The sequence below is a fragment of the Pleuronectes platessa genome, chromosome 15 (assembly GCF_947347685.1).
Source record: "Pleuronectes platessa chromosome 15, fPlePla1.1, whole genome shotgun sequence".
Classification (NCBI taxonomy): Eukaryota; Metazoa; Chordata; class Actinopteri; order Pleuronectiformes; family Pleuronectidae; genus Pleuronectes; species Pleuronectes platessa.
The window spans coordinates 10,278,591-10,293,882 of NC_070640.1; the positions used below are offsets into that span (position 1 = coordinate 10,278,591).

A 15,292-nucleotide genomic window follows, 5' to 3' on the forward strand; every position below is an offset into this window, starting at 1 on the left:
ACTGCGTAACGGTTAAATCCAAACCCTTGTTGGCTGAGTGTGGTGGGTGGACAGTTTTGGAAAGGGCCTGTCATCGTTTTTGCACAGTAGACCAAACTTGACACCTGCACAGCAAAGAGCACTGAGCGCCGGAGCTCGATTTCCTGTCCACTCTACACAGATGAATAGCCCTGATGCGTTTCATGCTGCTGCTCTGTGATGGAGATCAGGAGGGATGGATTTAGCTGGTTGAGTTGATGCTGCTGTGTTCTGCGTAAATGAGGTTTGTATGTCAGGTCAAGGATGAGCTTGGCTTTTTTAGCTTAGCAGATCTTTTACATGCACAAAACAATGATATGACTTATGGGGAAGGAAAACTGAAAAGCATTATATGGGCAGTTACTGATTGAAGCGTCATGGGACATAGGTCATAGTCTTCCAGGGACTCTTTGCCTTTTTCCACCAGTCTAGACCTTTTTACATCTAGTAAGACTGAATCTGAGGATGTAAAAGAAGACTCCTAATAGAGAAATCTAGGTTGTATGCAGAGGTACTGTGGTGGCACAATTTGTATATGACACTGTTGGTGTTTAAGTGTTTTTTCTTTACTAGATATGTCCTGCAAATACTTGAAAAAGAACATTGTCATCAAGAACAATCTTTATTCAAGGGATAGTTCACTAAGAAATAAAACTTATCCTCTCACCCCTAATCCGATGGGGCCTCAAACACTTCACACACACCCTCATCAGCATAAGGATGAGGAGATAATGAGTGCATTTTCATTTCTGGATGAACTATCCCTTTAAGGTTAATATCTGCAAAGCCTTAACTTTCCAATGAAACTGGATTGCCTTTAACAAACAGATAGATGACAATTCTCTATATGTGTGTATGTGCGTGCATGTGCACAGTGGGTTGTCAATGTCAGTATATTGATCCATCAGGGGTCTGTATTTTTTTAGCTTGTATTTCCTATTTTTACACAAATTAAAAATTATAATTAATGTCGTCACATTGGCTGCCAGATTTCAAAATGGTTGTTGTCACGGTGATGAGGGCAAAAATGATAGTGACCTGTATTTGTCGAGTATAATGTTCGTGAACCATGTTCGTGTTGTCGTGACCTGGAGCTGTCATGTTGATGACAGTCATAGCCTGTTGTCATGGTTATACCAGGGATGTCTTGCTGGCCTAGTAATGATAGTTAACTCGTGTCAGCCTGCCCCTGTAGCTGTGTTGTGGAGTGTGTGTGTGTGTGTGTGTGTGTGTGTGTGCATGAGGGTGTGCGTGTGTCTAAGGTGCTCAATTTGCACTACTCATCATTGCAGAGGAAGGATGCACACACACACACACACACACACACACACACACACACACACACATCTATGCACTGGACTAAATCTTACTTTCTCTCAACCTCCCTGTGTCTCTCGCCAATACACACACACACACATACACACATACAGTGCAGAGCTCCTGACTCAGCAGATTGCTGCCATCAGGTACCGGGAGCTGTGCTGCTGGCACTGAACGGCCATATCTATTCACACTGCCACAGGAGTTAGATTAGACAGGATAGTTGGTGTGTGTGTTTGTGTTAGTTTGTGTACGTGTGTGCCTCCGTGCGTGTGTGAGAGCAGCAGAGAGTGAAGGATGAGGTTGTCTGCAATAATTATTTGGCCTTTCTCTCACCTTGTATCTACCTCTTTCCTTAGCCTCTTTTATCTTTCTGTCTTATTTCGTCAGTCCATTTTTCTTCATCCTCTTCTTTCACCTATTTTTCTAATCTGTTTCTGTCGCTGCCCTTCTTTAAGTTTTGGTGTACAGAGTGGACCATAATGACACTGAGAGTGTAGTGACCCCAGTCCACTGGTTGGCAGTAATGCTTCTCTAGACTGGTTTGCAAGCCGCCAACAAACACAAAATACGAAAAAGCTGAGAATGAAGTGATTACACAATCTGCGGAAGAAGTGAAGTGAAGCATCATGTTTATTATTTCTCACAACAACAAATCCACTTTTTCAGCTTCCTTTCCAAAATGTTATATCGATGCAGTTTTAGTTTTTATCTTCAACACTAAGTCGACGATGTCTCCTCTTATAATCCCAAACAATCCACACCTTGATAACTGCTGGCACTGACTCGACAGTAACTTGTGCATGGCTCATCAGACACAGTTAGTTCCTTTTTAAAGAAAAACATGACATTATATCAATTACATTAGTCATAATGTCGGCTACTTTTTAATTTACCAAAACCTTTTATAATGAAAAATTGTGGTTTAGTGGTTGCGAAAAATATAACCGACTTAATGCCAAAACCAGAAATTCACTTATCAATTATAGAACATATAATATGTTTAATTTTATATAATGTCAATGCTTGATAATATCATAATGCTGTCTTAATATTTTTGTTCTTAAAGGATGTGTTTTAAAAGAGTTCATATTGCCATCAGATAAAAGCTTCACGATAGTAAAATTCAATTTTTTATAAACCTGCACTGACACAATGAGCCTATTCCCTCCATCAGCAGCACTATGCTCCCTCCCCACACGTCTCTGTGGGCTTGTTTCCATGTGGAAAACACACACGTCTCTCCTCTAACCCAACTTAAACGAAAACCACTAACCTCTGTCCGCCTGTCTCTCTCTCACGGCACTTCATCTGTCATGTTCCACACGCCATCTGCCAGTCGGCCTGTCCGCCCTTCCTGTTTATCGGCCTGTCTGTCATGTCAGGGGCTGCTCTCGTCATGCTTTGAGAATGTTGGCGTGTTACCAGCGAGGCGGACAGGGAGACAGGTTCTTATCCCTGTGGTCTCACATGGAGTCAGAGGAGCTGCAGGATGCTGCAAGTCCACCAAAGTAAACTCCTTACAGAATAACTCAGACACAATGAAGTAAAAGTTTAATACAGTGATTCAAAACATCAATAACACAGGATGTGAAAATAATTTGACATGAAGAAACAAAATGAAAAAAAAAATATATATATATATACATATATATATAACCACACCTAAAATACATAAAAAATTAATAAACTAGTTAGTTTTGGCTTAGGCAAAATATCCATATTGTGGTTTAAAAGAAAGTTTCGTCTTTAATAATAATTGTTACGTGAATAAAATTCTTGGGTACATTCATTTAATCAACAGGAATTATTGTAAAGTTTATTTAATAAATTGATTATTTAAAAAAAAAAAAGCAATAAAAGACTGTTTTATATCAGACACCCAAAATGAAGATTCATTGGTTAAAGCTTATTTAAAGACTTATTTAAAGGCACTTTGGCTGAACAGGTCCTCTTATAATGTTTCTACTGTGTATACGTAAAGTTAATGTTTATGAAGCAATAAACCTTAAGATATCAGGAATTCTCCTTTGTCATTATCACATTCAGAATCTTACAGTGAATTTTTTTTAAATTCATTTGGTGTTGGTTTGTTTTTGATATCAGAAAAACAGTCACCTGATCGATTTCTCTACAGCCTGTCAGTTTTCTCGTAGGAATCATCGCTCATCCATAACTGAAATGTATTCATACAACTGATTTTGTCTTTAGACTTTAGAAACTGGATTTCTATTGAAAAACAACCACACACTCACTGTCATTGTTATGCAGGAATTGCAAACATTTTACAATCTAGCTAAATCGGAAATGTGACAAGTTGACAGAGGTTGGTGTTGGCAGATCGTATTGGCTTCTCTTAACTACTCCTACAAAGTTGTGTGTGTGTGAGCGTGCGCGTGCATGCACAGGTGTGTGAGGAAGACAGAGAAAATAAGGATGGAGGAGGAGGAGGATGGGGCAAGAAGGGGATAGGATGAAATACAGATTGGAGGAAGATAGGGAAACGAGTGGTGCTGATGAGAGAGAATGTGAGTGTGAAAGGACAGAAGAGAGGGTGGAGAGAGGGAGGACAAGACAGAAGGAGAGAGAAAAAAACTTTTTCACATTGCACTAATGAGCTCAGGTAAGAAATGGGACACAGTGGCTACACACACACAGACACACACACATACACACAGTGCAGTTCAGCACTCCTAGAAAGAGGGGAAATTAATCACACACTTCAAAAAGATGAATCCCCCGGTGCTGTTGCGCCTTTTTATACTAGAAAGGGAAGGAGGTTTGGAGGGAGGGATAATATCGCAGAATTGGAGAGGAAAGCAGCAGCAGAATGTAAAGCCCAAAGAGGGAAAAAGCAAAGATCTGACAAAAATATGTTTTAAAAAGGTTTCCACTGCTGATAGTTGGATTTGTGCTGAGATTAAAACCTGCGAGGGGAAAGCTTCCACATGTTCAAGCAGAGCCTGCAGGCGTCCTTGAAAACCCAAAGACTTAGTTTTCCTCCATTTCTGAGCTGTAGAACATTGAAAAGAACAAGATCAGATTAGGGGGGAGGGGAATGGGGAATATGTTGAAAAATGATCAGAGGATAAGATGGTCCTCCTGTCAAAAGATAAAAAAAAAGGGAGAAATTACAATGCGGGGAGTAGTGCTAGGAAGGCGTCCCTCTGGGAGTTCCCTCAAAGATCCCCTGGCGTTAATGGCCTCCACAATTTCTGCAAAAGCCATAAAAGTAAATTGGAAAAAGAGAGAGAAGTGTCTGGTGCGCTCTTCAAAATCCTCCTTTATGAAAAAGTTTAATACAGCCATGCAATACTCCTGCCACCTTCACACTAACACTACATGTCAGACTTCATTAAGGATTCACTGAAGTCACCCTGTGGTTCACACTTCAGCAACACAGTACCAGGAAGGAAGCCTCCGTTCACAAGTCTCGGGCAGATCGGATAGTTTTCACCTGTGAAAAAGCCAAGTGTTCAAACCTGTTCAAACACCACCACATCAGGACGTGTGAAATATATAATATGTAGGAATTCTTCATCAAAATCCACTTTACCCATCTCTGCTTTAACTGTCTTGGCAAACGAAGTGGGGAAAAAGGAAAAACACACAGTTAGCCAGTTAGCTAATTAAACTTTAAACCATGAACGTGATTTGCGCCTGAGTCACATCAGGTAGATTTTCATTGGCAAAGTTGGTGAGGACGACAACTCCCAAGATCCCTTGCTGCTTCACGACAAAATCCAACTAGGTTTTTAGTTATTTTTTTGATATAGAGACTGATGACTTTTCCAGATATGAAGGTTTTTACTGCAGCCAATTAAAATCCCTTGTTTGAATCACCATTATACCAATTGTGTGACTTGCAAAACTAAATTAATCAATCAAACTTTGACTTTCATACAGGTGAGTGCAGTAAAATAATTAGAGACAACAGATTTTTTAAAAGCTGACAATGAAACATTGTAAAACAGATTTTAAAAGCTGTAACAATTTAAAAAAGTTGTCAAAGGACAGAAATGGTAAAGCAAGTGTTTTTGCATTTCATATATAATCTTTACTGAGATCATTTTGTAGAGACCTTGATCAGTGCAAACAAAGCCGCATCAAATCTCTCTTCTGTTCAGTGGGTTACAATTAGCAGTCATAGTGTCCTTTTTAAATTTTCTGCTGCACAGCTGTGATGTTTGAATGAATGTTCAGCCTCAGAAATTGAGACCGAAGGCATCTGAATTACCCAGGAACCGGATTTAGGTCCTTGTTCTTCTGGGTGAAATACAGACAAAATACCCAAGTTCATAAAAAAAGGTTTCTGAGTTCCTGTTGTCAAAAGGGTTACAGATCTTTTTTGGGGGGGAAACCAGCCCTCCACTTTGTCTATTGATTAGTTTCTGATATCCAAAAGCAAAAGAAGAATCGAACAGCACACAGGAAACTCCCTTGTGCTAAAAACAAACGCTTGCATCTGCGGGTGAGCGAACCCTGGCCGTAAATAGAATCTTATTTTTCATATTCAGACGTTCACTTCTAACAAACTCATGTTAGACTTGTTTTCCTGCTTAAGTGTCAAGTGAGTTACAGCCACATCTGTGTTCAGTGCATATTTGTCCCACTATAGTCATTTTCACTCCACATTACTTTTCTCAGTCTACTTCTCGTCAGCCAGGAGATGATCTGGCATGGAGCTGGAAATTCAATTCATCCTCACTTTTTAAACCTTATTCCCTCTCATGTGATCTTCCCAATCAGTGTGCTCCCTGCCGGTCCCCATAACATTCCCTCCGCGTTTATTCTTGCACTTCACCTTACATTGTATTTCTGGAATAGAGGCATCACACAGAACCTGTCAGACCTTTTGAAAACATCAATGTCTCCGAGCAAAAATGGAAAGTTTTGTAGGCCAACATAAATAAACGCCAGACGCAAAAGCGCATCCCTCTTATGTGTTTCTTTCTAAACAGCAAGTATTGTCGTCCTAACAACTTCACACTCTTTTCTTGACTCTCGCAGTCCTCACACACACACACACACGCACAAACACACTGTGAAATCTCTCTCTGGTCTCTCTCAGCCTCATTCATGCATGCCCCGCTTCTCCATGCTAAAGCAAGCATGAGGACAGCCTATTGCTGACTATGACAGCCACACAGACACATAGACATACACACATAAACACACACACACTCAGACAGATAGATGTGCACAGAGCCATAGATTTTGCTGTAAGCTAAAAAATATATTTATTTTCTATTAAGCCATGTTAACAGCTCAGCACAGCAGTTTGCCCATTGCTTTGGATTAGTCTTTGAGTGGAGATGAAATGTTGTACTGATATTCATGGTCCCAGAGGATGAATCCTACTGACTTTGGTGATTCTCCTGACTTCCTGCAATTTATACCCCATACCTTGGCACCAACTATTGCACTGACATTTGATGCAACCTCCTAACTTATCCTCTTTAACGATCATGACATTATGATTTTGAGTATGATATACAAAAAATGGTTGAGCATATTTCTCTGATAGTGGGTACAGACCATAGACTTTACATAAAGATGTACAATGTGACAGATCCCCTAGGATGAACCAGACTACCTTAATGGCCCCCTGGTGGCTGGCTGCAATACAGGTCATAAACCCTTCATGTTTGGGGATAGCTGTAGTTTTGCCTTATTTTCGTACAAAGTGTGGTTGAGAGGCATCGTCCATCTTTATTTACAGTCAATGGTGCAGACATTAACGTCCACCTCAGGTTGGATTGTTATGATTGGTGATCTTCTGGTTTCGTTTCTTGTGCCAACACCATGTCAAATTATGAAAAATCATCCAATACTAAATGTTTATAATCACATACTAGTAATATTTATGACATTTACAGCATCTGTATACCTGTAATTTGTGTTTGGTGCCGATCAGTAAATGTATGTTTCCGGAATTTTAAACTAAGACGTTATACCATGAAGCTCAAAGCACCACCGCTGTGCCCAACTACCACTGCAGGTGTCAGATCATCCAAGTCAACTGTGACTGTTGTGAGCTACACACACACACACACACACACACACACACACACACACACACACACACACACACACACACACACACACATACACACACACACATACAAATACATATACACACACATACTCTTGAACAGATAAATTCAGCTCCTCTAAACCCCAGTGTAGCTGCACTGTAGCTGCAGGTGCCACCTGCTGTACCAATGTATACACACACACACACACACACACACTGAATTACACATCCATGAACATGACAAACAGCAGCAGGAGAGTTAGTTAGCCGTGTAGGCAGAACCCGGTGTTTGTGTAAACAGCAGGAGACTGTTACAACGAGACATCCCAACAATGAGAGCCTCCCATGTCACGGAATGAGAGGCACAGGGTGAGATCATCACTGTGCTTTATATGTGAGTCAGTGGAGTGTGACTGGAGCAATTCTTCCATGATGTGTTTGTCTGTGTGTGCAGACGTGTGTTAAACTTACAAGTGTTTGTGTCTGTTAAATGCAGAGTTGAGCAATAATGACTTTTATTTTGTCTGTCGGTAGAATCATGCCATAAAGATAAGGGTATTGAATTTATAGCCCAAACGATGAGTTGAATATTGTTTGGTGGATTGAAAGAACATAAACATGGAACTATTTTGATGATCTGTGTTTGCAATATTTTTTATTATTGTAAACTCAATATCTTCCAGATCTGAACACAGGCTCTATGGCTGACAGGGGTGGTCAAATTTAGTGGTGTTTACTGTAAGACAAGTATAGAGTACTGAATAATTCTGTATTCAGTGTTGTTCTGTTTTGTGTTTCATCAATGTGTACATTCGCAGTCTGTTGTGTTACCTGCCATACTCCCAACTGGAGGGAGAGAGCGAGGTCTCATGGAGTGGAGCTCTCAGCTGGGGGGGTGCTCCACGGGGCTCTGTTACATGTCATACAGTGTGTGTCAGCGTGCTCACAGACCCTAGGGCTGATATACACAACATGTGAGCGCAATGGTCTCTCTCTTGATCTGAGAGTGTGTTAGACAGTGTTGTGATATTTCTTTCTTTTCTAAGGGCTCGTTCACACTAATTTCTGACCCAACTCGCCCCTTCTGACTATCGTGGGGGCGTTCCCGATTGTAGGCCAAAGGAAACAGATTATCTACCCAAATAATCCTGACGTGTACAATATAACCTTAATGCTACTGGATGTGTCAGAGCCACCCGGGTCTCAAATTGTTACTACCGAACATGTCGGCCCTGACGGAATACTGAGCAAACCCATATTGCCAATAAGAGTTAGCTGACCAGGACATTACACATACATTTCAAACTCACCTCCATCACACGCTGCCAACGCTCATTCCGCCTTCTCAGCCATGACCTCACCCATATATTTGTTTCCCTCTTTTTGTTTTTCGCTGCAAAACAGAACACATGCAAGTGCAGCTAGCTGATGACATCCCAGGTCTCCTGAATCACCACTGTGAAATCGTTTCCTACAAACGGCAAGTGTGTGATGTTACGTTCCGGCCAAATGGTTGAGTGTGTGCGTTCTGTGGCTTATAATATAAATCTTTTAAATCTGTCACCTGTGGTCTCCCACATTTTTTAAATCGGCTCAGAGTTGAAAATCCTGAGCACCGGGATGAATGCTGGACTAGATTTTCTGAATTTCCCACGGGAATAATAAAGTATCTATCTATCTATCTATCTATCTATCTATCTAGATGTTAGATTTTGATTAAGAGAGAGACCAGAACATGCAACACCTCATGACAAGGAACCCCATGTGTTGTCTATGTTTTATTCATGATAATAATATAAAAATAAACTGTAACCCTAACCCTTTACATAACCAGCGTCAATTCACGTTAGATTTTTGACATTAGGAATTTATAAATCAGTTCATTTATTTCAACATTTTTTAATTAAAACTAATTTACTCGGTATTTGATATTTTGCAAAGCAATGAAGTTGGATGGTGAGACCATTTCTAACTATTGTTCCTATATTTTCATATTTTATTTCATTGTCCCTCTCAGCTGTTAGAGTGAACCGTGTGGACCCAGTGCTCATTGGTGAGACATCGTAAATCTGAACATTCGACAACTTGTTTACCCTCATTAGTGGTCATCGTTGTCTCTACTGTTTTAATGACTAGTTTATAACTTCTTTAATTTCATCATTATAACGGAATGTGTTATAGACGTGCAGTTTTCTTAGTTGGGTTCAACACTCTTCTCTTTGAACATGCTATGACAGTTTGTGAGGAGTAACAGCTGTAGGAGAGTTATTTCTCTCATACTCTGCAGCAACAAACAGTCCAATAATTGGCTTGGATTCAGAAAATCGCGATGCTCCCGAGAGAAAAACGTGTCAACCCGACCAGGCAGAGAAAAAGAAGAGGAACGTTCTGCTAATAATCTGTTAAAGATCTGCTGTGGAGCTTCAGATTTCAAGGAAGATGATGTGAATCTGAAGCCACGGGAGGCTGTGACTGAACACCGTGGCTTACAGGCTCTTTAGTTGTTTGAATATTGAAACATTACTCAATATTTGTGTCTTTTTTTTCTCAAGGGAGCCCAGGATGTTTACACACCAAGTTTTCTGCTGTACTGATATCAGTTGTTGTGGTTTGTTTGTTATTGTGTGTCTTCCTTTTGCTTTCTGAGAATATAAAACTAATTTCCTCTAGAGGGACAGATGTGACGACCTTGGATATTTTTCCGAGTTTAACCTCTGTCGTCATGGGAAAACTCACATGTGATGCATGTTTTTACATTTATTTTAAATGTGAGGAACCTTTCCAGACAACGACACAATAGTCTTTTATTTATTTCAGAGTTTTAGAATCCATAGATTTATTTTTGTAACTAGGAACTGAACCAAGCCCAGTATCAACTTTAACACCAGAGACACTGTGGGAAACCCCTGTGGGCTTTTAAAGTGAGACAATGAGAGAATGGGGAATATTGGGTGGAAGCAATGAAGCTTTGGGTATGCAAGCATGCACACACACACACACACACACACACACACACACACACACACACACACACACACACACACACACACGTCCGAACACACTTTCTACACATTGGTACACATCAAGTGTGAGGGGCTAAAACCAGCACTCTCTCCATACATAACACACGCACATACACACACTTCCACCGACTCCTACCCTGTTCCTGCATTCCTCTCCTGTCTGACACACTTCCAGTAAGCCCACCAGCACTTCAAAAACAGCCCACCACCAACACCACCAGACCTCCAGACGTCAGCAGCTGCAAAAACATCCTCAGCTCTGTCGCACGCAGAGTCACAAACAAAAACACCACCTTATTAGAGACTTGGGGAAAACAAAACCCCACAGGTCCAGTCAATACAATGGCTGGTCCCTTAAAATCTAATCTGAAAAACTTAAAGTAACTGATTAACATGTATCTTTTCTGCGTTATATTTCTCCAACCCTTAACATTCATTGTCTACTACTTTTTCTACTAAAATTTTCCACAAATGGAAGCAGTGTCACAGGCTCAGTGACACTTTTCCAGCTAAACAAGCTCAAATTGAATAAATCAACTAAATCCTTAACCCGAGCCCATGTTCTGTGTCTCCCTGCAGAGAAAGCCCAGAAGGGAGAAAAGAGGAAGCAGAATGGAGTGAAGGAGAAAGGGAAGGAGAGGAGGAAGAGTAGTCCTGAGACGAAAAAGGAGAGATGGAAGTCAGAAAACGGCTCACTGCTAAAAGAGCTAGGTACACTGTGTGTGTGTGTGTGTGTGTGTGTGTGTGTGTGTGTGTGTGTGTGTGTGTGTGTGTGTGTGTGTGTGTGTGTGTGTGTGTGTGTGTGTGTGTGTGCAAGTCTGCGTGTGTGTGTGTTTCCAAGCTGATCAAATGCACTTCATTGACTGCAAATATGTGTTTGTTAGTGTGTCCTTATGAAAGCACGCAAAAAATAATGAATGTGAGCCAGTGTTTTGATGTACAATCTACTACTTCATAGGACCAAATGCAATGATCAAAAAACTAACACATTATTAAAGTTGGAAATCTCAGGGTATTAGATCATTTAGATTTCTGCAAACTTAAATAAAACATTGATGGACAAAGAGCGTTGCAACCTTAGCAAAATGACATTTTTCGACAGACTTTCCACACTGTTGTGTTACTTTTTCTTTTTTCATCAACTTAATACATCCATCATCAATGTTATCAATGTCAGATGCCAGGGTAAAACCAGCTGGGAACCTACAATGCTACATCCATACAACTACACATTCATCAGACACTCACAACTGCTTGCTGATTGGGTATTTTTGGTCAAGACGTACTTTCCGCTGATCAGTGTTAATTTCGTTGACGAAGACGATGACGAAATATATTCGTTAACGACCTTTTTTCCATGACGAAGACGAGACGAAGACGTAACGAAAACGAATCTTTGAAAATAAAAACTATGACGAAATCTATTTTAATTTTCGTTGACGAGACGAGACGAGACGAAAATGTTGGTGGTTGACTAAGTCACAATAATTTTTAAAACATCATCGTATCAGGCCGTCATGAAGTATCAGGAGCGGGCGAGTGAATCTGTGTGTGTGTGTGTGTGTGTGTGTGTGTGTGTGTGTGTGTGTGTGTGCCTGTGCGCTCCCAGATAGCGCTCCGGTCCGTAGCTCCGCCCCCCGCCTCGCGCACTCGCTCAGAGAGACACAGTGAAAGCAGAGCGCGTTCTCGTGGAGCAGCCTCTCAGTGACCGACTGCTTCTTAACTATGGAAACAGTGAAAACCAGAGTTTCTCTGGTCTCAGCTGCTCAGAGATCAGCGCAGCAGCTTCTTCATCAGAGCAGAAGCTGCAGTTGGTTTGTACCGATGTTCAGTTTCTGTGTCCGGCTCCAGTCTGACCTGCTCTCCCTTTTTGTTTTCACATTTAAAATTAAATATATATTTTTAAGCTATTAGGCTGCAGCTATATGTTTTTATAGAAAAGGAGTTTAATGTGGCTATTAAATGTGACTAAAACTAGACTAAAATGGAATTAGTTTTCGTCGACTAAAACTAGACTAAAATGTAATTTGTTTTCGTCGACTAAAACTAGACTAAAATGTAATTTGTTTTCGTCGACTAAAACTAGACTAAAATGGAATTTGTTTTCGTCGACTAAAACTAGACTAAAACTAAGAAGGATTAAAATGACTAAAAGGTGACTAAAACTAATATGCATTTTCGTCAAAAGACTAAGACTAAGACTAAATCAAAAATAGCTGCCAAAATTAACACTGCCGCTGATTCATCAGGCAATTATCACATGACCCCCCCCCCCACCTCTCCAGATGAAGACAACCGGAATTAGCCTTAGCATTAGAATAAGCCTTGACTACCAGGGGATGAATTGCTCATCAGTTACGTTGCTGACCCTGTTGTCTTTGCCAACAGCTGTTGTGCTGTTAAATTCTGCATTTTACAATGACACATGCTTACATGTGTAGGAGACAAGCAAATCATATTATTCAAGCAATCTGCAGCAATTCACTTGGGACGCACATGCCCTCCTATTTATACTGGCACGTGCGTTCCCGGTGTACGTGAGCGGTCACTTGATGTGCTTATTCGGGCGTGTCGGTATGGACAGGGATTGAAACTGATACAAAGCCCGGATTTTGTGTGAACAGAGCTCGTTTTTCGTTTGAAAATGCTCAATCAAAAACATAGTAATATGGATGCAACATATATCAATCCACGATAAAAGTGGGCAAGGGGCTCAGGGGGAACAACTAGTGTGTTGCCATGTATGAATTGCTGCTATCGAGGGAGCGTCCTGCCATATGCCGTGTCAATATCCACACCAGCCTTGATGTGTTTCATCACAGCACACTCCTATCATTTTGTTTAGGGCTCTAAGACACGTGTAAGTTTGCGTTGCCTCTTTTAATAGGAGGTGACTGCAGCTCAGCCCAGCAGGTCTGGTGTGATACATTAATCTGTCGGCAGTGCACCATGGCGGAAGAGACTGACAGAGAGGACATAAAAGTGAGGGAGAGATACAGTGAGACTGGATAATATAAAAATGTCATCCCTGTAAATCACGCTGACCTTCCCTCAGCATTTCTGTTATAAATAAATCACAGTGCTCGAACTGCGGAACATCCTCCTGAGAGTTACAACAGAAGTTATGGCCGCACAGTGTAAAGTACTGTACTGGCTCATTTTAAAGGTGTTGTAACAAAGTAGTGGGGCTGCTGATGAAGTTGATGGGCTCTGTTGTATTTAGTGCCCGACAACATGCACAGTGGACCTGTCGGTTTCCAAGTAGCACATGAATGAAAGACAACGTAGACTTCATTCATGCTCCCGTGTAATATAAAAATGTAACTACCCCCTGACTTCAGCAGCTTCACAGGGACCACAAGAGTTTGGATTAACTTTTTATTATTGCTTACAAATGTCCGAGCCAGTGGAGATTGTTATGAGTGATGACATAATGAAACACATTGAAAAAACTATAAATGTTAATGATACCAGCATCATAAATGCCTCTGATACAGGTCATGGACCTTCAGTGTCAAACAATGACAAGAATCATTACTGCCATACATTATTAATTTTTTTAAACACACTAGTATCAGATTGGTTCTTAGAATCGGCAGATGCGCAAAGTCCAGCTGTTGGAATTGGTATTGGGAAGAGAAAAATGTCATCAGAACAACTCTAGAAAAAATATTAACTATCTGTAATTGTAGGTAACGCATCTTACAAAGTCATCCTCAGTCCAGGTCTCAGCGCTCCCTTGCTCTATATCACAGAGAATGAAACCTGGTTATTGAAATAACATAAAAGCCCGATGCTGCACATCTTTTTAGTTCTTGGGTTCTTCTCTAGAATTACAAAATCTACTTTATCCACACTGAGACTCATTTCAACCACTGATGTTGGCAAATCCTAAATTGTGATTGTGTATTGACATCTTTTGCTGCCTCGTTCGGTTGGGAATCAGAAAGGGGACTTTTCATTTTTTTGTCATCTTGGTGTTGATGCTAGGCAGCTGCATTTTACTAAATCAGGCAACAGCCTCACACTCACCCTTAAAGGTTTTACCCTCGATGGTGCCAAATCCAAAATGCCTCTTATCAGTACACGTGGTTTAGTGTCAGTCATGGTTCAATATGGCTCAACAATTTGAACAACAGGGCATGCAGTACATCAGTGGTGTATCTTTTTATCAAACCTGTGGGTGTTGATCTGGGTTATTAATGAACTAGTGGGAGAGAGTCACCCATGGATTAAGGAAGAAGGAGACATGTTGGTGCCTATCCTAATCATCAGTGAGGACGGTTGATAACAGTTGTCTGCAGGTGATTCATTACCCAACCACCAATAGTGACGGCTTCATGTGATGCTTAGGCGACAGATATCAAAAGGAGATTACGCCTGCAGTTCATGTGTAAGTAGATATCTGTTTGCAACATTGACAATTTGCAGCCATTTAGCTGACACTAAGCTGAGGTGAACGAACAGATAAAGGCTCGATGTCTCACTCCAGGACACTTGATGGACCGCTGATGGACAGACACTGTCTCTGTGGGGATTTAATCTGCAGCTTTAAGTTGTCAGCATGAGACAAGCCAACTGCCTCGACTATTGAGGTGCAAATTAGCATTTCAGTGCACAGACATCCTTATACAAGTCACAAAGACGTCCTGCTCTGAGGCAGTTTGTCCATCACTAAGCAGCGAGAGGTTTATTTTAGCAGCTGTGACATTTTCGCTCTGAAGAAGGTTATGAGTAACTATTTTCTCATGAACGGATCCAGGTTCGTGTTAGCAGGACTGGGAAATGACTGGACTGATGTTTATGACCTTCTATTTACCTCCTCACCTGCATTCACTAAGGTAGAAGGGCTTTTTTCAAAGTTGGCACATTGTCTGCATTGCCCATTAAAGTC

General features: G+C 40.9%; 1 protein-coding gene across 2 annotated transcripts in view; it reads left to right on the forward strand.

Annotated features, from left to right (window-relative positions):
* The window catches only part of jade2 (jade family PHD finger 2), a 161,006-nt gene that overhangs the window by 127,360 nt on the left and 18,354 nt on the right, over positions 1–15,292 (forward strand). For both annotated transcript variants that reach the window (XM_053440787.1, XM_053440786.1), the window contains exon 12: positions 10,978–11,109. In XM_053440787.1, the coding sequence (XP_053296762.1) occupies positions 10,978–11,109 (132 nt within the window). The remainder of the gene's footprint in view (positions 1–10,977; positions 11,110–15,292) is intronic.